The sequence below is a fragment of the Salvelinus namaycush genome, chromosome 3 (genome assembly GCF_016432855.1).
Source record: "Salvelinus namaycush isolate Seneca chromosome 3, SaNama_1.0, whole genome shotgun sequence".
NCBI lineage: Eukaryota > Metazoa > Chordata > Actinopteri > Salmoniformes > Salmonidae > Salvelinus > Salvelinus namaycush.
The window spans coordinates 35,462,950-35,488,452 of NC_052309.1; the positions used below are offsets into that span (position 1 = coordinate 35,462,950).

At 42.7% G+C, this 25,503-nt stretch overlaps 1 protein-coding gene across 3 annotated transcripts in view; it reads left to right on the forward strand.

Moving 5' to 3' along the window:
• The window catches only part of rabep1 (rabaptin, RAB GTPase binding effector protein 1), a 29,012-nt gene extending 12,865 nt beyond the window's left edge, over positions 1-16,147 (forward strand). For 2 of the 3 annotated variants that reach the window (XM_038976334.1, XM_038976351.1), the window contains 12 exons: positions 7,507-7,809; positions 7,913-8,065; positions 9,507-9,611; positions 9,902-10,018; positions 10,265-10,363; positions 10,754-10,894; positions 11,908-12,097; positions 12,703-12,714; positions 13,404-13,459; positions 14,228-14,326; positions 14,462-14,578; positions 15,232-16,147. In XM_038976334.1, coding sequence (XP_038832262.1) covers positions 7,507-7,809; positions 7,913-8,065; positions 9,507-9,611; positions 9,902-10,018; positions 10,265-10,363; positions 10,754-10,894; positions 11,908-12,097; positions 12,703-12,714; positions 13,404-13,459; positions 14,228-14,326; positions 14,462-14,578; positions 15,232-15,333 — 1,494 coding nt within the window. In that variant the 3' untranslated portion in view covers positions 15,334-16,147. The remainder of the gene's footprint in view (positions 1-7,506; positions 7,810-7,912; positions 8,066-9,506; positions 9,612-9,901; positions 10,019-10,264; positions 10,364-10,753; positions 10,895-11,907; positions 12,098-12,702; positions 12,715-13,403; positions 13,460-14,227; positions 14,327-14,461; positions 14,579-15,231) is intronic. The other variant, XM_038976342.1, reaches the window with a different exon arrangement.
• Positions 16,148-25,503: the final 9,356 nt, after the last annotated feature.

Below are 25,503 nucleotides of genomic sequence, written 5' to 3' on the forward strand. Positions count from 1 at the left end.
CCGTGAGGGAGGGTGCCACTGGGTGGGTGCCGACGGCTGGTGGTATACTCCCAGGATCCATGCTGACTCCCGGGGCTGGTAGGTCTGTCTCAAGTGGGCCAAAGCTGTTTGGTAGCTGGATCGGGTAGATGAAGGGTGGCCAGACTGCCTCCCCGATCTCCTACGTCTTGTGAGTGTCCAGTCTCCCATGGTCTGCAAAGTTGAACTTAACATCTGTCTGTTGGTTTGGGACAGATCACTGCCGCCCGACTCATTGACAGATTTGCAATAGGAGGCATTTATAACTGCTATTGGGTTTGCCTGGGCTACAGCGAGGTCGAGGTACTTAGAAAGCAGATGATCCTTTTCTCGCAGCCGGAGGATCTCTTCCACTAAGCTGCTTGGTGGTGCATTTAGGGCAGACAAATCCCTGTTAATTTTTCAGTTTGACCTTATCTTCATCTTGTGATTGTGTGGAAATCATCTCACACCTAAAACATTTGTGCCCAGCTGTGGATAAAAACATTGGTGGGCTAGCACTGCTAGCGTTGGCTTGCTCAGTTTTTATGAATGCTAGCAGCTAACTGCTACTTAACACTAGAACCGCCTGGCCTTTAAGCATTTAAGTACCCGCTAGAGAACGTTGCTGGGCGTCTTCTTTAGCATATGCATCAGATGCATATCAACCTGCAAGGTGCGCAAACACGCTTGATAAATAGTGCGTATTGTAAAGGATTAATTGCATAAAGGAAAATTTGTGGAAATATATGGATATGTTTTGTATAGTTCTAAGTCCTAGAAAAAACCTAGGCCTATAACATATGTTTGTTTCCCTTACACGAAAAACACTTGTGTAATCCATTTGATCAACTTTATTTCTATTTATTGAGTTTTTTTAAACAAATTTTTCTCCCCAGTTTCGTGGTATCCAATTGTCTCATCGCTGCAACTCCCGTACAGACTCGAAAGAGACGAAGGTCGAGAACCGTGCGTCCTCTGAAACACAACCCAACCAAGCCGCACTGCTTCTTGACACAATGCCCACTTAACCCGGAATGTGTCGGAGGAAACACCGTGCACCTGGCGACCGTGTCAGGGTGCACTGCGGCCGGCCCGCCACAGGAGTCCCTAGTGCGCGATGGGACAAGTACATCACTGCCGGCCAAACCCTCCCCTAACCTGGACGGCGCTGGGCCAATTGTGCGCTGCCCCGTGGGTCTCCCGGTTGTGGCAGAGCCTGGACTCGAACCCAGAATCTCTAGTGGCACAGCTAGCACTGCGATGCAGTGTGCCTTAGACCACTGTGCCACTCGGGAGGCCCTTTGATCAACTTTATTTGTAGATTCGATTAGTAATAGAGATATAGTAATTCATTAAAGTCCTGTTACAGCTTATTTTGATGAAGTAGAAACTAAAAAGATGATAATATAACCAGCCAGGTGCGCAGGTGAAATTATTTGCTGTATTCCTGAACAAAAGTACCAGTGCATGAACAATTGTAAAGGATGAATTTCATAAAGATATATGACAATGAAAATAGTTCGGGTAGCCATTTGATTACCTGTTCAGGAGTCTTATGGCTTGGGGGGAAAAGCTGTTGAGAAGCCTTTTTGTCCTAGACTTGGCGCTCCGGTACCGCTTGCCATGCGGTAGTAGACAGTCTATGACTGGGATGGCTGGGGTCTTTGACAATTTTTAGAGCCTTCCTCTGACACCGCCTGGCTAGAGGTCCTGGATGGCAGGCAGCTTAGCCCCAGTGATGTACTGGGCCATACGCACTACCCTCTGTAGTGCCTTGCTGTCGGAGGCTGAGCAATTGACGTACCAGGCAGTGATGCAACCAGTCAGGATGCTCTCGCTGTTGCAGCTGTAGAACATTTTGAGGATCTGAGGACCCATGCCAAATCTTTTTCGTTTCCTGAGGGGGAATTTGTCGTGCCCTCTTCACGACTGTCTTGGTGTGTTTGCAACATATGCAACATTTGCAATGCTGTCAGTGCATCCATTTGGTTCAGCTTGCCATTGTGAACGTTGTATGTTGTACTCAGTGTCTGATTTGACTCTCTCTGAGGGGCGATTATATGCAATTTCTAGCCTTTCATAATAAAATTGACTGCCCACAATTTTTCATCATTACGCTGTTATAAATTCAATCACCCTCTTCATTCTCATCATTCAGTTCATTGAAGTTACAATCACCGTTAGAAACTGATATCTGGTTTCTATCGCCCATTCATCGACGACAAAAATAAGCTATTTTAAGTTTGTTACTCGTTTTTTGCTTAGTAGCCAGAGCAACGAGGCCTCGCAAGTTTTCATGTGCTGAAGGCATGGACAGGACGTATATTTTCGTTAAGTGGATTTTGGAAATGTTTGCACCTCTTGAATTGTGAGAATTATTTGACAAAGGTAAGTGTCAGAAACGGCAGAATGTGCTCTTTCTGATACTATATAGAAATCCAAATCTTTTACCTGCATCTGACTCTGAAGGACGATTTGATGAAGTGATGATTTTTTTTCCCCTGCGTCTGTCAATTACAAAATGCACCCATCTCTTCATGTACAATTTGACAAATGATAATATTGTCACTCATCAGATTACACATTGTTTGTTTCCCGCTCACCAACTTGGATAGAGTCAAGGATATGTTTAGCAATATTCTAAAGGCCTACTGCAACACGTAGCATGTTTTAGTTTCCTTTACAATACATTTGGTATCAACCTGCAAGGCACGCGGTCAAATTAACATAAGCGCCAATAATGATAAATGGGCATAACACAAACTCATCACACTATTGTTGTTCTAAATTAAATTGACCTCTTCGCCCTCATCATTCAGTTAAGCCTAATTTACATTTGATTGTGAAGTAACTTGCACGAGTATCGCCCATTCCATTGGTCCCATCCCATTCCATTGGTCATTCATTCAGTGGGCTGGCATCGTTTGCGTCCCTTCGCTCATCAACTTCATCAACTCGGATAGTCAAGGATATGTTTTGCATTATTCTAAATGCCTACAACAACATGTAGTATGTTTTAGTTTCCGTTACAATAAATGTGATTAGTAATAGTTAACGTAACTAAAAGTCCCATAACAGCTTATTTTCATAAAGTAAAAGGTAATAGAGAATATCAACCTGCAAGGTCATGTGGTCAAATGATTTGCTGCTGGTAAATAGGCATAACACACACTCATCATTACACTGTCTTTCTAAATGAAATCAACCACTTCACCATCCTTATCATTCAGTTAGGCCTTATTTAAATTCAATTGTTAAGGTGCGCAATTATCATCCATTTGTCATTCATTCAGTGAGGGGGGAGAGACTCATTAGTGCCTGGCGGGGTACTAACATCCTACTGTGCATTGTCTGGGCGTTTTAAGTTGGGAATAGGTGTGAAAAATGCTCAATACTTTTCTGTTTGCTCATTTGTCAGAATTTTGAAATCACAATGTAAAATACAAACATTTAGGAAAAGTCAGGGAAGGTGAAGGACATTGCTTTTTGGGGGGGATATTTTTTTTATTTACAAAGGCCAGCGGCCATTGACGTTTGATTATGGCGGTTCTAGTGTTAACAGTAATCCGGCACACAAACTTGCGGTCCCAGCCATGAAAGCTAACCGTGTTGCGGAATCCGTAGCAATAAAAACTTGAGCTATGGTTTTAAAAACTATTTAATGAACTATTTCATAAAAACAACAAACCGAGTGTAGATAGTACGTTGTTCTGTTGCACACTCTGACGTCTGTTGCGTGATGACGTACAAAGAGAGAGGACTGGATATTAACTCCACGTCTTTACAATGACTTCTCTGTGAAGGTAGAATGTTCACTTTTTTTCAACCTAATCCTCTGACAAGCATGGTCAATTGTGGTCTGAAATGCCATCTCCTTAAGTGGCTTGGAGAATTCCTGTTATGACACTGACATAAGTATTCAAGAAATTGGTCTAAAGCATGTTAAAAGCACTGTTCTCTGCTGACAATGCACCTTTCATTTCCAATCTTGACAATTTTGCCATCGCTCAACCACAGCACATCCCCACAGCACTTTTTCTCTCCCTCTTCTCTCTTTCTGTGTTTACACAGCCACCCTAGGAACCCAAATTGTATTTTTTCTATATCCTATATATTTTTCTGACTGTCCAGCAACAGGTGCTGTATAGATTACAATATAATTTTTCTTACTGTTTGGAACAATGTAAACGACAATAAATAAATTATAAGGTTACCAGAGAGTCTGTTGTAATGTTTTTTTGCTAAGCCTTTATTACAGCAAAGACTAAACAGTCGCATTCATTCGTTAATGCAATTTCAGAAATATAACTGTTTATTATTTAAGCTAATTGTTCAAGGCTGTCTTTATTTGAAAACTAAAATGCTTGATTGCATTTCATGAATGATTAATTGATACAGTAGCCTATATACAATGCATTCGGAAAGTATTCAGACAGCTTGACTTTTTCCACATTATGTTACGTTACAGCCTTAAAAAAAATTGTCCTCATCAATCTATTTTATATTTTTTAAATTGAACTTTTATTTAACTAGGCAAGTCAGTTAAGATCAAATTCTTATTTACAATGACGGCCAAACCCGGACGACGCTGGGCCAATGTGCGCCTCCCTATGAGACTCCCAATCATGGCCGGATGTGATACAGCCTGGATTCAAACCAGGTACTATAGTGACGCATCTTGCACTGAGATGCAGCGCCTTAGGTTGCTGCGCCACTGCTACACACAATACCCCATAGTGACAAAACAAAAACGGGTGTTTTTAGAAATTTTTGAAAATGTATTAAATACACACTTTATTTACTTAAGTATTGATACTCAATTGAGCTTCGGTGCATCCTGTTTCCATTGATCATCCTTGATGTTTCCACAACTTGATTGGAGTCCACCTGTGGTAAATTCCTTTGATTAAACATGATTTGGAAAGGCACACACCTATCTAAGGTCCTACAGTTGACAGTGCATTTCAGAGCAAAAACCAAGTCATGAGGACGAAGGAATTGTCCGAGACGACAGGATTTTGGCGAGGCACAGATCTAGGAATGGTACAAAAACATTTCTGCAGCATTGGAGGTCCCCAAGAACACAGTGGTCTCCACCATCCTTAAATGGAAGAAGTTTGGAACCACCATGATTCTTCCTAGAGCTGGCAGCCCAGCCAAACTGAGCAATCGGGGGAGAAGGGCCTTGGTCAGGGAGGTGACCAAGAACTCGATGGTCACTCTGACAGAGCTCTAGAGTTCCTCTGTGGAGATGGGAGAACCTTCCAGAAGGACAACCATCTTTGCAGCACTCCACCAGTCAGTCCTTTATGGTAGAGTGGCCAGATGAAGCCACTCCTCAGTAAAAGGCACATGACAGACCGCTTGGACTTTGCCAAAAGGCACCTAAAGAACTCTGATGAAACTAAGACTGAACTCTTTGGTCTGAATGCCAAGCGTCACGTTTGGAGGAAACCTGGCACCATTCCTATGGTGAACCATGGTGGCAGCATCATGCTGTGGGATGTTTTTCAGTGCAGAGACTTGGAGACTAGTCAGGTTTGAGGAAAAGATGAATGGAGCAAAGTACAGAGAGATCCTTGATGAAAACCTGCTCCAGAGACCTCAGGACCTCAGACTGGGATGAAGGTTCACCTTCTAACAGGACAACGACCCTAAGTACACAGCCAAGACAACGCAGAAGTGGTTTCGGGACAAGTCTCAATGTCTTTGAGTGGCCCAGCCAGAGCCCGGACTTGAACCCGATCTAATATCTCTGGGGGTATTGAAATATAGGCCCTAGGTAAGTTATGGTTTTAAGACTAAACAGGATGTGCTCTTAGGCCTACAGCTCAATGGTGGTTATAAAAGGCTGCTATCCTTAGCCTACTAATGATAATGACATTACTTATTATTATTATAAAATATTAGTAATAGTAATAATAACAAGGAGATCAAGAAAAGAGCGTTATCATTTTTTGGACAATTTGGAACAGTGTAAAAAGCACTAGATAAATAATACTAGAGGCTGTTCTAACGAGAGAAGAAGTAAAGCCTTTATTGCAGAAAAGCAAAGATTAAAAACAGCCAATTTTGTGAAATGATTTACTTGATAGGTCGTTGCATGAGGCTTGGTGCTCACTGAATTCGTAGGCTATTAAACAAACACTCAAACAGCCAACAGAAGCAGGATCTGTCTTATTTCTGTAGATGTATTGATGATTCATAAAGCCAGGCACATTTAAGTTAGGCTATTGATTGCAGACTTAAGTTGCGGTTTCTTCTCTCTTAACTGCTGCCTCCGCCCCATTTTTCTCAACACCAATATGCTGGTTAACTTTGCTATTAGGCACATCGCAACATGGTCTAGGAAAAGGCGCCAATTCAAAAGTGCACTGATGTGTTTCAGAACCGCGGACCACAACCACTATCAAACGCAGGGGAAAGCGCATTTGTATTTAAATAGTATTTTTATTAGTGTTGCACCATTGCACTTATGTAATATAACCATATACAATTTCAGTAGCACTTGTCATAAGTGTGATGGACTGTGGCATCCCCAGGCCTCAATGGATTAGTCCACTGGAAACCTCAAGGAGCAACAACGGCTCAGCTGTGAAGTGGTACGCCACACAAGCTCACAGAATGGGACTGCTGAAGTGCGTAAAAAATCATTGGTTGCATCACACTACAGACTTCCAAACTGCCTCTGGAAGCAACGTCAGCACAAGAACGGTTCGTCGGGAGCTTCATGAAATGGTTTTCCATAGCCGAGCAGCCACACAAGCCTAAGATCACCATGCACAATGCCAAGTTTCGGCTGGAGTGGTATAAAGCCCGCTGCCATTGGACTCTGGAGCAGTGGAAACGCATTCTCTGGAATGATGGAGGAATAATGGTCTGGGGCTGTTTTTCATGGTTCGGGCTAGGCCCCTTAGTTCCAGTGACGGGAAATATTAACGCTACAGCATACAATGATATTCTAGAAGATTCTGTGCTTCCAATTTTGTGGCAACAGTTTGGGGAAGGCCCTTTCCTGTTTCATCATGACAATACAGAAATGATTTGTCGAGATCGTTGTGGAAGAACTTGACTAGCCTGCACAGAACGCCAACTGCGAGCCAGGCCTAATCTCCCAACATCAGTGCCACGACCTCACTAATGCTCATGTGGCTGACTGGAAGCAAGTCCCCGCAGCAATATTCCAAAATCTAGTGAAAAGCCTTCCTATAAGAGTGGAGGCTGTTATAGTAGCAAAGGGGGGACCAACTCCATATTAATGCCCATGATTTTGGAAAGAGATGTTCGACGTGCAGATGTCCACATACTTTTGGTCATGTAGTCCAGATCAGATTCCATGTGCTTTTTTTGCTGTTTACACATTAGGGAAAAGTTCAGATAGTAATCAGATATGCAAATAATTGGCAAAAGATCTGAATTGGCTTCCAGTGTAAATGCAGCCTGAGGTGCTAATCATCTACTTCTCGTCATTAAAACCACTCTCTTACTCCCTCTTTTCTCCTCCAGCACCACAGTGCCCACAGCTCCATGTACTCCTTAGACACAGACCTGGTGGCAGGGGGCCCCTTGGACCCCTACAAAGACTGCCTGCGGAGGGTCCAGTCCACAGACAGCCTGGGTTCCTCTCCCGGTCTCCAGGGCCTGGGGGGCCACAACCATAAGGCTAAGTCGGCCAGCCACCTGGACGAGTCCGACTTTGGGCCCCTGGTGGGGGCGGACTGCGGTGCCTCTGAGGGCCTGGCGGGCTTTGGGGACACACTATCGGTCAGCTCCATCCAGCTGACGGCCGGCCACTTCCTCCTCACCAAGGTCTTAAATCAACCTTTATTATACTTTCATTTATTGCGTCTGTGAAATGTATAGAGTTTTTTTTTTTTACATGCAGTTTTAAATAAAGTTTGATATGATCCAGGACCAGGAGAAGGCCATCAAGGCCATGACACCGGAGCAGGAGGAGACTGCCTCGCTGATGTCCAGCATTTCTCACGCCCCCGACACCGCCTTCCTTTCCCCATCAGGCTACCGGTTGGTCAGCGACCAGGAGTGGAACCTGCTACAGCAAGAGGTCAGACAGTTTTCATACAGTGTTTTGGTTAATTTAAATTGTATGATGTTTTCGTTGGGCTTTGTTTTCCAGTTCGATATTGTACCCTAAACCTTGTTTACATAGTAACAGTTGTTGGCTTGTAATTCCATAATCACATTGGTTCAAAATCACTGCTTATTACCAAGCAGGGTTTCCGTTAGGAAAATGTGGCGCCGGGTATTTGACAGGCAGCGTTTTAATTTACCGGGTATTTGAGAAATTTACCGGACCATATGCATTGGATGCTTAACCTGATTAGGGCGTCCACTCACAGTGCTCAGAATGACAGAAATCCCATTAGATGATGGTAATTCATATTAACAGAACATACCCTCGCCCACCTAGACAAAAGGAACACCTATGTGAGAATGCTGTTCATTGACTATGGCTCAGCGTTCAACACCATTGTTCCCTCTAAACTCATCACTAATCTGAGGACCCTGGGATTAAACACCTCCCTCTGCAACTGGATCCTGGACTTTCTAACAGGCTGCCCCCAGGTGGTGAGGGTAGGCAACAATACGTCCTCCACGCTGACCCTCAACACTGGGGCCCCTCAGGGGTGTGTACTTAGTCCCCTCCTGTACTCCCTGTTCACCCACAATCCCCCTCCCCAAAAATTCACATAAGCGCACAAGACAGTAGGCTACGGCGCGAATGTTCGTTCCATAATGAAATTAGCTGGAAAACACTCTCAAAAGCCAACCGCACATATGAGCGGTTTGTGACAAAGAGAAAAATATCTATTCGAAATTTAGAGGGGAGATCTAATATGCAACAACCAGCATGGGTTGCTAATATGACTAGGATTGTGCTTTGGGCTACTGGACAATGAAAGAAAGTTTATATAAAATAATTGCTTTCATGGATATGTTCTGATTTTGGCTAGGCTGCTTTGAAGCAAGGTAAGACTTGACTCATATGTAGAAAAACATTTGCTGTTTGAGATGCAGCAGCAGCTCTCGCGCTGTCTGACTGATTTTCTGCTCAAAGGCTCCATCTGTATGCGGCACACGTGCCAATTTCATTCCCTTAAATTATTCAATTAATCTATAGTCCGATAAGCATGACCAGTCAAATGTATTTCCATCAATGAATAGGCAAAAAATCATTATTTCGTCTCCCGGACAATTTGGCTGGCGCCGATTTGAGTAATCAGCTCTTCAATTTTTATCAGCCAAAAGCCAGCTATTACCGGCTAACGGAGACCCTGGTACCAAGTACTGTAGCAAAAATACAATGCAGGCTAAGTGTTGAAATGGTACTGTAGAATAAAGTAAACAATCTTCACACTGCTATGAAATGTGTACAGTTTAGTCTGCACTCATGGACAGCCCACAGTTTCTATATACATCTTTCTCCTAGACGTATTTACCATGTGGTATTCCTCCTAAGTGGATTCTTGGCTGTCTGTCACTAGGTGAAGAACGCAGGGAGGAAGTTGGGTCGGCGGTGTGACATGTGCTCCAACTACGAGAAACAGCTGCAAGTCATCCAGGGCCAGGAGGCAGAGACACGCGATCAGGTAACTCCCTCCCTGAGACACTCCATTACAGTTGGACTTTCTGAAATGTTTACTAAATGCCAAGGATACTTAAAGGGAAGGTTAATCTCAAAATCAAAGTCCTTTATTATAGATTATAGATAAATGTGATCTTTGGTCTTTCCATATTCAATGGCATATGTTGTGTGGCTATATGAATTAGAATAAATATGTTGACAAGAATCCTAAATAAATAGAAAATATTTGCACCATCTGATTTAGTGTGTTAACTGGTGCCGATCTCTCCCATTCATTTCTCTGGTACTTCTCAGGTAAAGAAGCTCCAGGTGATGCTGCGGCAGGCCAACGACCAGCTGGAGAGAACCCTGAGTGAAAAACAGGAGCTGGAGGACTCTGTGAAACAGGGAAACGAGGAAACCACTGCCAAGGTCTGTCCTGATTACACACACACACACTTCAGAGTTCTTATGCAAAAAGCGTAAAGTATAGTAAGTGTAAAGTAATCTTTATGCATAGCTCTTATGTTGTTTGAGTAGTTATTTATAATCTTCAAAGAATGTACAATGCTCCCTGTTGGAATGTGGATAAATCAGCATACATCATTCCTTTTCTGTAGATTGTCTGTTTGCTCAGTTATCCCTTGGAGCCTGCTGATTTCTTTCTTTGTGTCTCAGGTCGCTGCTCTCATGCAGAGAGTCCACGAGTCGGAGTTGCTGCTCAACACACTACAGGAGGCCTTCAGTCAGGCCAAGAGGAACACACAGGAACAGATGGTGAGCAGCACTTCTCTACTACACCCTCTCAATATAGCCTTTGTTTGGCCCTCCAGTGTGTTAATAATGTCTGTCTATGCCAGAAAGACTGTGTGAAAAAAAAAAAAAAAAAAAAGCTAGCAGCCAAAGCATTTGGACATTCCATCGCTGCATGTGCCTTTGATTTAGTGATGCAACTGGCTTTTTTCTGGAATTAAGGAGGATGTTTCTCCTGCGAAAGAGATAGAGCTGGTGGAGTGTTCTGCCAGATGGCAGACGTTTGGCCTCTATTTGCCAGTGAATCACACCTGAAGACTGTGGTCGGCAGTTCCATTTTACAGTACATTGAATCATCAGGAGGAAACAGGATGATGACATGATTTGATGGAGTGCTGTTTTTGCCATAAACAGGCAGTGCTGATGCAGTCTAGGGAGCAGGTGGCAGACGAACTGAGCAGACTGCAGAGGGACAACGACAGCCTAACAGGCAAACACCGACTCCACTTATCTCTCCAGCAGCAGGAGGACTTCAAACTACCCACCACGGTGCAAGTACGAGACAATCATTCACAGCCACTGTTTTGAGAATTGCTCTCAGGCGCATCTCAATACTGTAAACCATAGCCCTCGATTTGTTTTGTATTTATTTTGTCACACACATTCAAAGATTTACAGAATGTCTCTTGACATCTGAATAATAAACATGAGTTTATTGCAAGGACCATCCAGGCTCTTCATTTTTTCCCCAATGCTTACATATCATGCTTTCATAGCATTGACAAAGAAGAAAACCACAGTAATATTCAAAAGTTAAATCCAAGACGGATAATGTAGTGTATATTTTAAGCCTAAATTTAGCTTTGTCATATTCTAAGACTTTGGTTGCGTTCCAGATGCACAGATTCTGCACACATTATAGGAGCGTCATGTTGATGTGGTTCCTGAGATGTTAAATACTCCTCCTGGAATTGTAAAGGTCTAGTAATGTTAGCAGACCTGCACAGAATCTGTCTTTCAGAACTGAAACAATCCGCTTGTCTGACCAGGTAATATATCACTGACTTTGGTTGATGAACTGGCAGGGGACAACTTACTAGGGCCCTTCAGGGGTGTTAAAGATTCTATAGTGTACTTCTTGACCGCTTTGACATGAACAAGTCTTTAGAGTGAATTCAAACCTTGATGAAAGTGTGGTAGCTAAACCCTCGTAACCACCTAACTGATTCTTGTTTTTTTCATCCCATATAAACTCAGATATTGCAGTATTCAATTACTTAAAAGAGCTTTTAAAATGAGGAATAGAAATAGGAATACGTTGGAGTAAATGAAGAAAACAAAAATCTTGAAAGAACAGAGTAACGAGTATAAAAGGGATGGAAGCAACTGAAATGTATGAGTAAATCATTACCATACACTTCTCCACGTGCACAGTCCTCAGAAGCAGACTACCATCTCTGGTTCACACCATCGAGCTATTTACATGCCCATCAGGTACTTCTTTCACCATTTATACCTAGTGTTACTCACTTAAATTGGTACGTGCAACTATTTCTGCTGTCCTCTAGGAACTACAACCACTGGTGCTGCAATTGCGGGAGGACATAGTTGCGGTGCGCACGGCTGCAGACCACTTAGAAGAGAAGCTGAAGGCGGAGATCCTGTTCCTGAAGGAGCACCTCCAGGCAGAGCAGTGCTTCAAAGAGAACCTGGAGGACACACTACAGATGGAGATAGAGGGCTACAAGGAGGAGAAAGGTGAGGCTCCCCTTCCCATTCCCTAGGCTTGACACAAGGATAGGTCAGAGAAGGGTGAGAAGAACCATGGATGTATATTTGGTATTCATGAAAAGTTACTTAGTTGCGCTATAATCCTCATGCTCATTAATCAAGATATCTTTTGATTAATGTGCCAGATTTACCAAAACTTTCATTTTGATCTGTATTTACTGGGCAGGTGTAATGTTTATCTATGGCTCTGAGTTGAGATGTCACGACACCCAATGAGGAAACTGTAGGTGCAGAGAGTAAATACGAGCAATAAAGAAAATCTTCAAAGTTGCATTTTCTAAGAGCCGAAGATGTTAAATATGACCGTTAGCTCAAACTTGTATGACTTAGTTGTTTCATGAGTACACATTTGAGTAGAGTTAAGGGATAAAACGTACTGAGCAAGTGTTCAGCTCCACGGTCCAATAATGAACTCTTCAGCGCAACTGAACTCTGCTTTTCCTTTGAACTTCATAAAAGACCCTGGCTTTCACATTTTCTTAAGATGTTTTTTCCCCCTCCTTTCCTTTTGTACCCTCTCAAACCTTTCTTTTTCTCCTGTCCTTTTTTCTCGGTTGGTGATTGTTGTTCAGACATCTTGGAAGGTACGAAAAACACTGTCTGACGAACCTACTGAGGCTGTTTGTGTGTGTTAATGCTGTAAATGTTGGACTAATGACTGTAGGACACTGAAACTCACTCGCTGCAGTAATGTTTTTGAACATGTGGCATGCCAAATTGGTATAGGAATTTAGGATTATGGATGTGACAGCACATACATTTGAGTCATTTAGCAGATGCTCTTATCCAAAGCGACTTACAGGTGCGTTTAGGTTACCTTGCTCAATGACTTAGCCATTCACATCACTCTTCTTAGTCAGCATGTGTATGATAAAATAACATGCCTGGCTGCTAGTAATACCATTCATGTGGCATCACAGCTTTGTTTTTGTCTATTTTGTTTTCAGAAATGTTCAAATCAAATGCACTGCTTAAAGTGCAGTGCAGAAAACCCATGTTCTGCAATGGCTGAATTCTGGCCCAAATTATCATCACTTCCTTGATTGCTCTTTGTGTCAGTCGTATAGTTTGGAGGAGCACTGTGTTTGCTTGCTTAGTAGCCCACACACCACTCCCCTTGGCAAACCGTGCTAATTCATTATTCATGAATTGATGAGTCATTTGCCAGGAACCACATTAGAATGCTAGAACGCATGTCTGAGGTTGATGTTCTGATTTATCATCATAATGGCACTGTAATAAGCCTTCTATCTCTTTTCTCTCCTTCCGCCAGCGTCATTCTCGAGTCTGAAAACCGAGCTGGAGCGCGTGAAAGATGAGAAAGAACAGGTAAATGAACTGTAGAGGGTCTGCATGTGAAGTCAGATTTCCTTGAGTGGCTGCCTTCAATAACATAATCCCAGTTTAGGCCTAAAACCACTGGCTTGTTAGAGTAGTAGTTGCTGTTTTGAAATGTGTGGAATAATGTGTACAAATGTAGGTGTGAGTGATTTTTATTTACCATCACCAATGTGAATACCAATGTGAATACCCCCAAGCCTTATATGTACACAACTGAATTAACGAAGGTCTTGATGTTTAGTTGAATTTGACGTTTGAGTTCTGAGCTGGAACAAAAGCCTGTGCACCTAACTCTACCAGGACCAAGGTTGGAGGCCACTGGCTTAACATTGTTTTGCAATGCAGACTGTTTGTAGCCTTGTTGGCGTGCAGACCATGTGACACAGCGAGAGGATCGGTGCCCCACTGGTCTGGACAGGTGGCTGTTATAATTCCATATTCCACTCTTTTCGAGAGTGGACGCATTGATTGGTTCTCTTAAATGTTTTTTTTTTTTCTGGGGGGTTGGATTTGAAAATCCAACACTTGTAATGGAGGGAGGTGGATCTCGGGGACTGTGTGGCTGTCCATGTGGGTGTTTGAGTGAGAAAGACAGAGGAGAACCACTAAGGCACAGCCCCTTTCATTATCGACGCATCGTGCTGACAACATCTAGCAGCCTCCCTAGACTCTGAAGTCAGGAGGACTTCAAGTTTGGTACTAGACTATTTGTGCCAATAGTTATTAATAAGCCTGATTGATGTGCTAATTTCCCAGCTGGAGAGCAGCTTGGCAGAGAAGAGCAAGACATTAGAGAGTGTCCAGGGTCTAAAGAGCAGTCTGGAGGAGCAGCTCAGAGAGCTCACCACAACCAAGGTCAGAGGTCATTCACACCAGACAGCCTGTATTTTAAAACTGGCCACTGCTGTTTCTTTCTCACCAATCTGTGATAAGTCTCAACATCCTGTGGGAGTAGTGATACTGTGTGTGTCTGTGTGTGTGGGGGGGCAGACTGCCCTGGAGGCTCAGGCGTTGGATGAGAAGGACAAAGCACAGCGCTTGCAGACGGAGCTGGACGTCAGTGAGCAGGTGCAGAGAGACTTTGTCAAGCTCTCCCAGACCCTCCAGGTACGGACCGCAATGTCGCCGGGTTACCATGGCAAACAGTTTGAGATGCAAACTGGTTACTCAAGTTTTTTTGTCTTCAGACTGGAGTGTTTAACATTCATAGATATAGGACAGCAAATACACCTCCAATTATGTATTATAGGTTATGTACGACCATTCCGCTTCCATTGGTAAGCAATGCATGCCTTCCCCTAGAAATAGATGAGCACTTACTTACTTGTAAAATGCGTAATAGTATTCAATCAGCATTTTTGATGTAGATCTTAGACATACCTTTGTACCTTACATTTGATAGGTCCGCATGATCGTGGTGTTACTATGGCAATGGTACGCCAACTGCTAAAGTACACCTCTTACCATGGCAGCCATATACAGCACCTCATTGGTGCTTTTAACACTATTTGATAGTGACTTATTTTACCCTATCTCTGATGTGCCGCCCCTGATATGTGAGATGTAACCTACATGGCTGTATGTGTATTTCTAGATCCAGGGTATATGAGGCCTGGAGCCTGCTGGTTTTCTGTTCTACCTGATAATTAATTCCAATTAATAAAAAAACACAGTGGAACTGGCTTAGAGGTCCACAGTTGAGTTTGAGAGTTCTAGGTTATCTGGTCAATTCAATCATGCAATCACACTCTTCCCCTCAGGTCCAGTTGGAGCGGATCAGACAGACTGACTCTCTCGACCGTATCCGAGCCATCCTCAACAACACCAATTTAACTGACATCAGCCAGCTCCCAGAGACATGATACCCATAGCTGAAGAAACTGCATCCCCCCTCCATTCCCCCTCTATCTCACTGGCCTAATGAAATTCTCCCACCCCTCCAGGCCACTCCCCCCCCCCCAATGGAAGGGCTCAGGATGGATAAGAGCAGTGTGGGTGTTTTTAAATAAAGACTAAATCCAAGGTGGAGGACAAAAAAATTATTAAAAAAGATAGGAAAAAATAAATTTTCTGTACAGGAGGATTTGGAGCATACCGAGGCAGGAGTGAACACTACTACTAAGAGGTTGCAAATAACTAAATGACTGTTTCCTGCGGAGTGGCAATTCCTGTCTGTTTATCTGTCCTGTGTTTTTACTGTAGATATTGGACTGACCATACTAGCCCAACCAAAGGAGGCGTTTGTAGCCTTCTAAGGCACTTTCTTCTACAACAGGGATCATCAACTTGATTCAGCCACGGGACAATTTTTTTCTTGAGCGGATGGTCAGGAGGTCGGAACATAATTACAAATAATTGTAGACGGCAAATTGACCACAAGAAGCCTAAACAGATATTTGACTAAAACAATAATTTCAAACCTTGCTTACGTTTTTATACCATCACATAGATCTCTCTGTGTGGGAATACTTTGGAACATATTTCGAAAATTAAAATCACTTGGCGCTTATTTGTTGGCGTTTTTATGTCCAACAAATAAAATCACCACGGGCCAAATTTGGCCTGTGGGCCGCCTGAACTACAACTTCTTTCAGGTAATGGGAACAAATGAATCCACAAAATGTCTGCCATGTCTGCAAGTGGTTAATAAAATTCTCCCACCGTTTCTCACTCACACCCCATTGGGTTTACTTTCTCTCTTTCTCGCTCCATGCCTTTTGTAGTTCATTTTCACCCTTTTGGGCCTATGGCAAAGACTTAATGAAGAGATTCATAGAAATATGTGTACATAATAATGTAAACAGAATATACACAGTATTAGGTAAACCACCCCTTTCACAAAAATGGTTCACTCCTACAGACTGAGTCATATATATATATATATAAAGCGGGTATATAAAGCGGGTATCGAGGCATTCATTCAGTTACTGTCCGATTGAATGTTAGAATGAGCTAAATGACTGACCAATGCGACTTTGAGCGTGATGATCGCCAGGCGCGCCCATTACAGTATCTCAAACGGTCAGCCTGGGCTTTTCCCCCACAAACCGGCAAATAACGGCGCAGTTCAACAGTGGTGTGCAGACGGCATCTCGGAACGCACAACTCGTCGGTCCTTGTCACCGATGGGCCATTGCAGCAGACCACCACACCGGGTTCCACTCCTATAAGCTAAAAACAAGACGCAACAGCTCCAGTAGGCACGCGATCACTGGACAATTGAGGAATGGAAAAACATTGCCTTGTCCAATGAATCCCGGTTCCTGATGCGTCATGCCAGATTTGACATAAGCAGCATGAATCCATGGCCCCATTCTGCCTGGTGTCAACGGTACAGGCTGCTGGTGTAGGGCAGGTATTCCCAAACTGGGGTATGCGCAATGCCATCGGGGGTACAGCAAATAAGTGATTCAAATGTTAAAAATAAAAATAGATTTTTTCCCCCTTCACATTTTCAAACAGTCCATTTAAATGTTCGAACAGGGCTATACATTTGGGTGAGTTTTTTTCTCTCGCCTGAGTAGCCTCGTTTCACTGCCAAATATAAAATTAAACCATCTAGTGTTCAGCGAAATAACAACACATTGTCAAATAATTAACATCCAATCACATTAACCGTTACACTCTCACGGGAATTCCACTATGTAGCTGCTGCTCATTCCGTTTGCGCGAAAATTGATTAATGGTTAAAATAAGTAAGGCCGGTGTCCATAGACACACATACCAGCTCTACGGGTAGTACTACTACTACCAGCAGTAGTGCACCTGGCGACTACACACATTCTGCTTCCACGAGCACATCCAATGCTAGCATCAGTAATTCTACAATTGTTGTTAGCCCAGCTAGCATGGACACTGACCGTTGTGAATCTGATGCAGCCGAAGAGCTACTGCCCCCTTACCCGGGAAAGCACCGAACAGACATTATCGTTGAACCATCGAAGATGCACAAATAAGATAACTACATTGATTTGGGGTTCACTTATATTGGGAGTAGTGCCTTTCGTCAGTACTTTTGCACATATAACACACTGTGGCTATCTCACAACTAGATGAAACATCCACTCTTGCGCAGACATTTAGAAACAAAACATGCCAATTTCAAAATAAGCCACAGGAGTTTTATATGTCCGTATGTCCGTTACGTTTATGGGGGGTCAATTAAGGAAGACATCCTCTACTGGAAACCAGGACAACAGGAGGGGATCTTTAAAGTACTGGGCAGCTTTGTGACATCAAATGGACTTTAGTGGTCAAGATGTGTTGGTATCTGTACTGATGACACAAAAGCCATGACAAGGAGACATAGGGGAGTGGTAACGTGCGTGCAAGCAGTTGTTCCCAACGCCACTTGGGTACACTGCAGCAGCCACCGAGAGGCTCTTGCTGCCAAGGGAATGCCTGACAGCTTGAAAGAGCAAGGCCCCTGAACTCTTGTGTATTTTCTGCATTATGCAATGATTTGGGCAGCGACCATGTAGTGCTTTTTACTACATACAGAAGTGCGCTGGTTATCAAGGGGCAAAGTATTGACATGTTTTTTTGAATTGAGTGATGAGCTTAAAGTTTCCTTTACTGACCATAATTTTCACTTGTCTGACCACTTGCATGATGAGTTTCTCACACGACTGGCCTATCTGGGTGATGTTTTTTCTCGCCTGAATGATCTGAATCTAGGATTACAGGGACTCCAACTATATTCAATGTGCGGGACAAAATTGAGGCTGATTAAGAAGTTGGTGCCCTTCTCTGTCTGCATTAACAAGGACAACACACAGGTCTTATCATCATTGTATGTTTTGTGTGCAAATTAACTCAAGCTTACGGACAATGCCAAATGTGATAGTGAAGTACCTGAGTGAGTTGGGTGTGCAAATACGCAGGTACTTTCCCGAACGGATGACACAAACAACTGGATTCGTTATTCCTTTCATGACCTGTCTCCAGTCCACTTACCGATATCTGAACAAGAGAGCCTCATCAAAATTGCAACAAGCGGTTCTGTGAAAATTTAATTTAATCAGAAGCTACTGCCAGATTTCTGGATTGGGCTGCGCTAAGCCTTGGCAAATCGCGCTGTTAAGACACTGATGCCCTTTGCAACCACGTACCTATGTGAGAGTGGATTCTCGGCCCTCACTAGCATGAAAACTAAGTACAGGCACAGACTGTGTGGGGAAATGATTTAAGACAGACTCTCCAATACAACCCAACATTGCAGAGTTATGTGCATCCTTTCAAGCACACCCTTCTCATTAACCTGTGGCGAGTTATTCACAATTTTCGATGAACAAAAAAGATTTTATATGTAAGATGGTTAAATAAAGAGCAAAATTATTATTTCCTGGTCCTACAAGAGCTGTTTGTCACTTCCCACGAGCCGTGTTGTGACAACTCACACATTCTTATATATATTTTTTTTTATTTAAATTTTACCCCCTTTTCTCCCCAATTTTCGTGGTATCCAATCGCTAGTAATTACTATCTTGTCTCATCGCTACAACTCCCGTACAGGCTCGGGAGAGACGAAGGTCGAAAGTCATGCGTCCAAGCCGCACTGCTTCTTAACACAGCGCGCCTCCAACCCGGAAGCCAGCCGCACCAATGTGTCGGAGGAAACACCGTGCACCCGCCCCCCTTGGTTAGCGCGCACTGCGCCCGGCCCGCCACAGGAGTCGCTGGAGCGCGATGAGACAAGGATATCCCTACCGGCCAAACCCTCCCTAACCCGGACGACGCTAGGCCAATTGTGCGTCGCCCCACGGACCTCCCGGTCGCGGCCGGCTGCGACAGAGCCTGGGCGCGAACCCAGAGACTCTGGTGGCACAGCTAGCGCTGCGATGCAGTGCCCTAGACCTCTGCGCCACCCGGGAGGCCCCCTCTCATTCTTATATTTAATAAATGTATCATATAGTGTGTGTGACAGGCTTACAATGATGGCAGAAAGTATTATTTGAGAGTGCACTGACCCTGGTGCTAGAGGGGGTATGTAGCTGGAGGTTGAATGTTTGAAGGGGTACGGGACTATAAAATGTTTGGGAACCACTGGTGTAGGGACTATTTTCCTGGCACATGTTAGGTACCTTGATATCAATTGAGCAATGTTTCCATGCCCCAAATAATTCCGGCTGTTCTGGAGGCAAAGGGGGGGGGTCTGACCCGGTACTAGATGGGTGTACCTAATAAACTGGTCACTGTGTGTATGTAAACTCAGCAAAAATAAATAAACGTCCTCTCACTATCAACTGCATTTATTTAAAGCAAACTTAACGTGTAAATATTTGTATGAACATAAGATTCAACAACTGAGACAAACTGAACAAGTTCCACAGAAATTGAATAATGCGTCCCTGAACAAAGGTTGGGTCAAAATCAAAAGTAACAGTCAATATCTGGTGTGGCCACCAGCTGCATTAAGTTCTGCAGTGCATCTCCTTATGGACTGCACCAGATTTGCCAGTTCTTGCTGTGAGATGTTACCCCACTCTTCTACCAAGGCACCTGCAAGTTCCCGGACATTTCTGGGGGGAATGGCCCTAGCCCTCACCCTCCGATCCAACAGGTCCCAGATATGCTCAATGGGATTGAGATCCGGCCTCTTCGCTGGCCATGGCAGAACACTGACATTCCTGTCTTGCAGGAAATCATGCACAGAACGAGCAGTATGGCTGGTGGCATTGTCATGCTGGAGGGTCATGTTAGGATAAGCCTGCAGGAAGGGTACCACATGAGGGAGGAGGAGGTCTTCCCTGTAACGCACAGCGTTGAGATTGCCTGCAATGACAAGCTCAGTCTGATGCTGTGACACACCGCCCCATGACGGACCCTCCACCTCCAAATCGATCCCGCTCCAGAGTACAGGCCTTGGTGTAACGCTCATTCCGATAAACGCACATCCGACCACCCCTAGTGAGACAAAACCACGACTTGTCAGTGAAGAGCACTTTTTGCCAGTCCTGTCTGGTCCAGCGACGGTGGGTTTGTGCCCATAGGTGACGTTGTTGCCGGTGATGTCTGGTGAGGACCTGCCTTACAACAAGCCTACAAGCCCTCAGTCCAGCCTCTCTCAGCCTATTGCGGACAGTCTGAGCACTGATCGAGGGATTGTGCGTTCCTGGTGTAACTCGGGCAGTTGTTGCCATCCTGTACCGTTCCCGCAGGTGTGATGTTCAGATGTATCGATCCTGTGCAGGTGTTGTTACACGTGGTCTGCCACTGCGAGGATGATCAACTGTCTGTCCTGTCTCCCTGTAGCGCTGTCTCACAGTAAAGACATTGCAATTTATTGACCTGGCCACATCTGCAGTCCTCATGCCTCCTTGCAGCATGCCTAAGGCACATTCATGCAGATGAGCAGAGACCCTGGGCATCTTTCTTTTGGTATTTTTCATAGGACACTAAAGAGGCCTTTCTACTGACTAAGTTTTCATAACTGTGACCTTAATTGCCTACCGTCTGTAAGCTGTTAGTGTCTTAACGACCGTTCCACAGGTGCATGTTCATGAAACAAGCATGGGAAACAGTGTTTAAACCCTTTACAATGAAGATCTGTAAAGTTATTTGGATTTTTACGAATTATCTTTGAAAGACAGGGTCCTGAAAAGGGACGTTTCTTATTTTGCTGAGTTTATGTATATATATTCACTCAACCGGTCAAAAGTTATTACACTTGCATTGATGAAGTTATACTGAAGTTGTTACCCAGCCCTCATTCATTTCTTGGAATGCCGTTATAGTTGAGGCCAGTAGGCCGTCACTGTAAAATAAGAATTTGTTCTTAATGGACTTGCCTAGTTTAAATAAAAAAACTATGTATATACGTGTATATGTTTACACATATACAGTACTAGTCAAAAGTTTGGACACACCTACTTATTCAAGGGTTTTTATTTTTACTATTTTCTACATTGTAGAATAATAGTGAAGACATCAACTATGAAATAACACACATGGAATCATGTAGTAACCAAAAAAATGTCAAACAAATCAAAATATATTTTACATTTTAAATTCTTCAACGTAGCCACTCTTTGCCTTGATGAAAGCTTTGCGACTGCTGTCGGCATCCAAAAATTATCCAACTTGAATAAACGCTTGGAGGTAAGGATGACAGCAGTGTTGTAGTGCACGGCGATACGGATATCACTTCATATTGATATCTACATAGATCATTGATGTGAATCACTTCTGCTCTCTCATTAAGCTATTTGCGCCTTACGGATTGTGGTTGCGGATGTCTGTTCACAAATCTAAATGTGTATTTGAACCCAATAAGAGTTGATTTCAGTTAGTTTAAGCTGCCTATCAACCATCGTTTTTGAAACCAGTGGACAGCCAGTGAAAAAATGCACTCTTGCAAAAGCTGCATAGTGCGGATCCAAGCCTATGGAATAAAAGTGGATATTTTATTGCTCAATTTAATTCATGCTGCTGATTTAAAAATAAAGAAAATTGTCCTAATGGACACATGCTCAAACTTGCACACTTTTGATAGACTTGAAGGGGAAATCTGTAGTTGCTACATCCATTTTGGGACTTTGATTCCATTGATTCTTAGAAATGGCTCATGAGCTTAGTTCAACTGTCACACTCCATGAGAATCCAAAATATGAGCTTGTTTAAGTCCGATGTTTGTAAATGTATAGCCTCAACATGGTTAAAACAATTTTTATATCATGGATGGTCAGTCCTTGCATCGATCGCTCTGTCTATTAATCTGAGTGTGGTTACATTTCTCCAGGTCCATCTCTGTTGTTTTTACCAAAACACAGGCGGGGTGTCTTATTTTTTCATCTGTGGATTTGCGCTTTAAACAGCTGCATATTATCAAGCTATCAGTGTCACCAACAAAAATGTAAACAATAGGCCTATAGCAAATGGCATTAATTTTTCACATGTAAATATCATTTTTCAGTAGAGCTCAAACCATGCCATTCCATGAGCGCAGCATGTATTTTTCAACTCGACTCAATGAGCCCAATCAGTCCTCCATGACAACAAAGTCATAAACAACAGAGTAGGGTTGGCTAATAAGTCCTTAGTTTTGGGGTCATGCTCAGGTAAAACAATTTGGCTAATCTATACGTCCTTATTCCCAAATCCTATTCTTGAAGATCAAGGGGTATAACATTTATTGGAATGACTGGAATTCTGATAGTTTGGTTTTTTAATGTAAATATATAATTGAATCATATTATATGTGGTAGAAAGCAATGGGTTAGAAGAAGCCTACATAACCAACCCATCAAGTAAAATGTAACATCCATGGCCAGCTAGAGGCATTATCATTGATTTATCCTGCAATAGATGTGGTTCAATTGGTAACATACATTATCTTCTAATGCCTCTTAAAGGGAAAGTAATGAAATCTAATCAGATTGTTACTGAGTTTGGGTAATCCAAAAATTACGTTACTGATAGGTAACTAGTAACGGATTACATTTATAAAGTAACCTACCCAACCCTGGGAATGGATAATCCGTAGAACTAACTAATTGACTTCTTCTGAAGGGTGGATTTTTAAATGGTCGGGATCACTGTTGACAATATTCCTTTTGACATTTTCAGTGCGTATTTTTGTGCGACAGGCCTGGATGTTAATGGTAAATTGCTTTTGTTTCTCTTGCAAAATAATTATTCTCGCTACTTGATATTTTGTATTTAATTTCACATGTATAGTTTTGTTCCGGCTGCATCACTAGTCACCAATACTCTTGCAACCTCAAGTCATTTGAGGGGCATTGACGTCATAATTAGTCTTTCTGTACAGTCTGTCAACATTGAACACTGATTCACCAACACTGTCACTAGTTTCATGGAGTTTCTGGCACAACTTCTTGAGCACCTTCTGAGGTTTCTCTAACATCAGTGGATAAAACATAACCGCTCACCTCTACTAGGGAATAGAGAAGGCATCCTGGTCGCTTAAGTGTAGGTGTCATGTCTCAGTGGAAATTATGAATAGTGTGAAAAATCAGTTGGCTCATCATGGTTGTATCCAACTTTGAGTTTTACTTTGTTTCCAAGGAACTGGTTGAGTACTCTTCCTGTTGGTTTCATGTCCCTTGGACAGAACTGTCAAATCATTGACAAATGATCACTGTGCACTCGTAGATGTAATTATTGGATCAGAATGAATATGGTTTTGGCAATGAGGGTTATGATCATTACCAATAGCAAGAACAGTACAAAAGGTCAGTCCCTGGCATCAAGTTAGTTCAGCAACATAGCACATTTTCAATATGGGTTGTTCAAGGAATCTCAACAGGCAGTTAACTTCAAAGAATGGTTGGCTTTGGAGAAGAAAAAGCTTCTACATTTTAATCTACTTAATACAGACTTTTCCAAACCATGTAATGCACCGTGAACTATTTGCATTTGAATGTTTCAGCTCATTTCTCTAAAGGAATGATAACTTCTCTAGTCAGTTTTAAATGCTGGTACTTTAGTTCTGTGGGTAAAATGCTTTATCACTCATTGGCTGATGTGACTGGGGTTCTTAGGGTGGTTCTATGGAAACTCTTTAGACATTGAAGTATTGCTTTTAACTGTTGTAAAACAATACCTAGAAAAATATTTCCTGCTGCTTAATCTTGGTTGAACATTATAATACAACAATGTGATTAAGAATACATTGGAGATCATTTATTATTTGACTTGCATGTATTACATCTATATCAATTTGATACATCTGTAAATGTCTCGAGTTGATATTTATCAAAGAATCCTGCTATGTTTTGTCCATCTAATAGTTTGAGGATATGAGTAAGGAAGCCAGATGAACTTGTACTGAAAGATAAATTCATGTTTATGGCTTGTAAAAAAAGGGATTCCGTGTAATTTTAAATTCACTTCGCTCTCTGAAAGTTTGATCTGGCACAGTAGGACTTCTATACTGTGTGTTTGATATCCATCAAGAGACCTCTTACATTGGGTTGGTGTGTTCATAATAATGTTCCCCATTTGGTAATGACAGCAGAAATTGAACCAAGTTACCCAGAAAAGGGTTGATTCATAAAGACATTGTATTGGTCACATGCGCCGAATACAACAGGTGTAGACTTTAAAGCTTAAGTGTCTAAGCCATGTAGTCTTAACTCCTTCACTACCACAAGCTCACAGCACCACATTTATTTGTAAAGCATTGAATTTTTAACAGTCGGACTTAACAAAAGACGTTGGGGTTCTATAATTTTTAGAGAATAACTCGTCTACCCTTCCCTTGGATAGTGCTACTGTGTGTAATTGTCTCAAACAACCCCTTTATTTGGGCAGTCGATAAAGGCCGTGGCTTTCATTTTAGGCAGCATTTAATTTAGGATTTCACTGTGGTGTAATGTTGCCTGCAGAACAGTAATATTGTGAGGAATCTAAAGTAAATCATGAGTTCTCTGCATGCTTCTGCTAGGCCCCCCTTCACAAATGTCTATACAGTACTGTGTACATTTCGGTATTATCTAATAAATCAAATTGTACTTTATGGTATGCGTGACTGTCTCTCAAAAACAATGCTTCGTTGGAGGGCAATCCTCTAAAAGGCTCTTAGAAGCTATAAAACAAATGGGAAATGCATCTTGGGCAGAAAGCTCATCCACTCAAGGGTCGAAGATGGGTAATGATAATTAGGGCTAGATTCAATCTTGACCGTGAAAATCATAGCGCAATTTAAGTTGAAAAGGTAATTTCCCATTGACCCGACATATGCAGCATTTACTGTGAATGTAGTCTCCAAACGCAGGAACATTGCTTTTCAATTTAAATCGTGCTATAGAGCGGATCTTCCGTGGTCCGGATTGAATCTGCCCTACTTGCCTTAAATTCATCTCCTTTTGTTTTAAGACCATGAATAAATTTAGCTGGTCTAATTTATGCATCAAAAGGTATAGAGATGCATGGTTCATGTGACAGCAGTTTAAGTCACACTGACGGAGGAGTAAATCACACAATAGGAGATTAACTGAGATAAGGATCCATTGTCTAATGGTGACACTGAAGAACATCTCCACCAAGGCCCGTATGCAGAGTTAACTGTT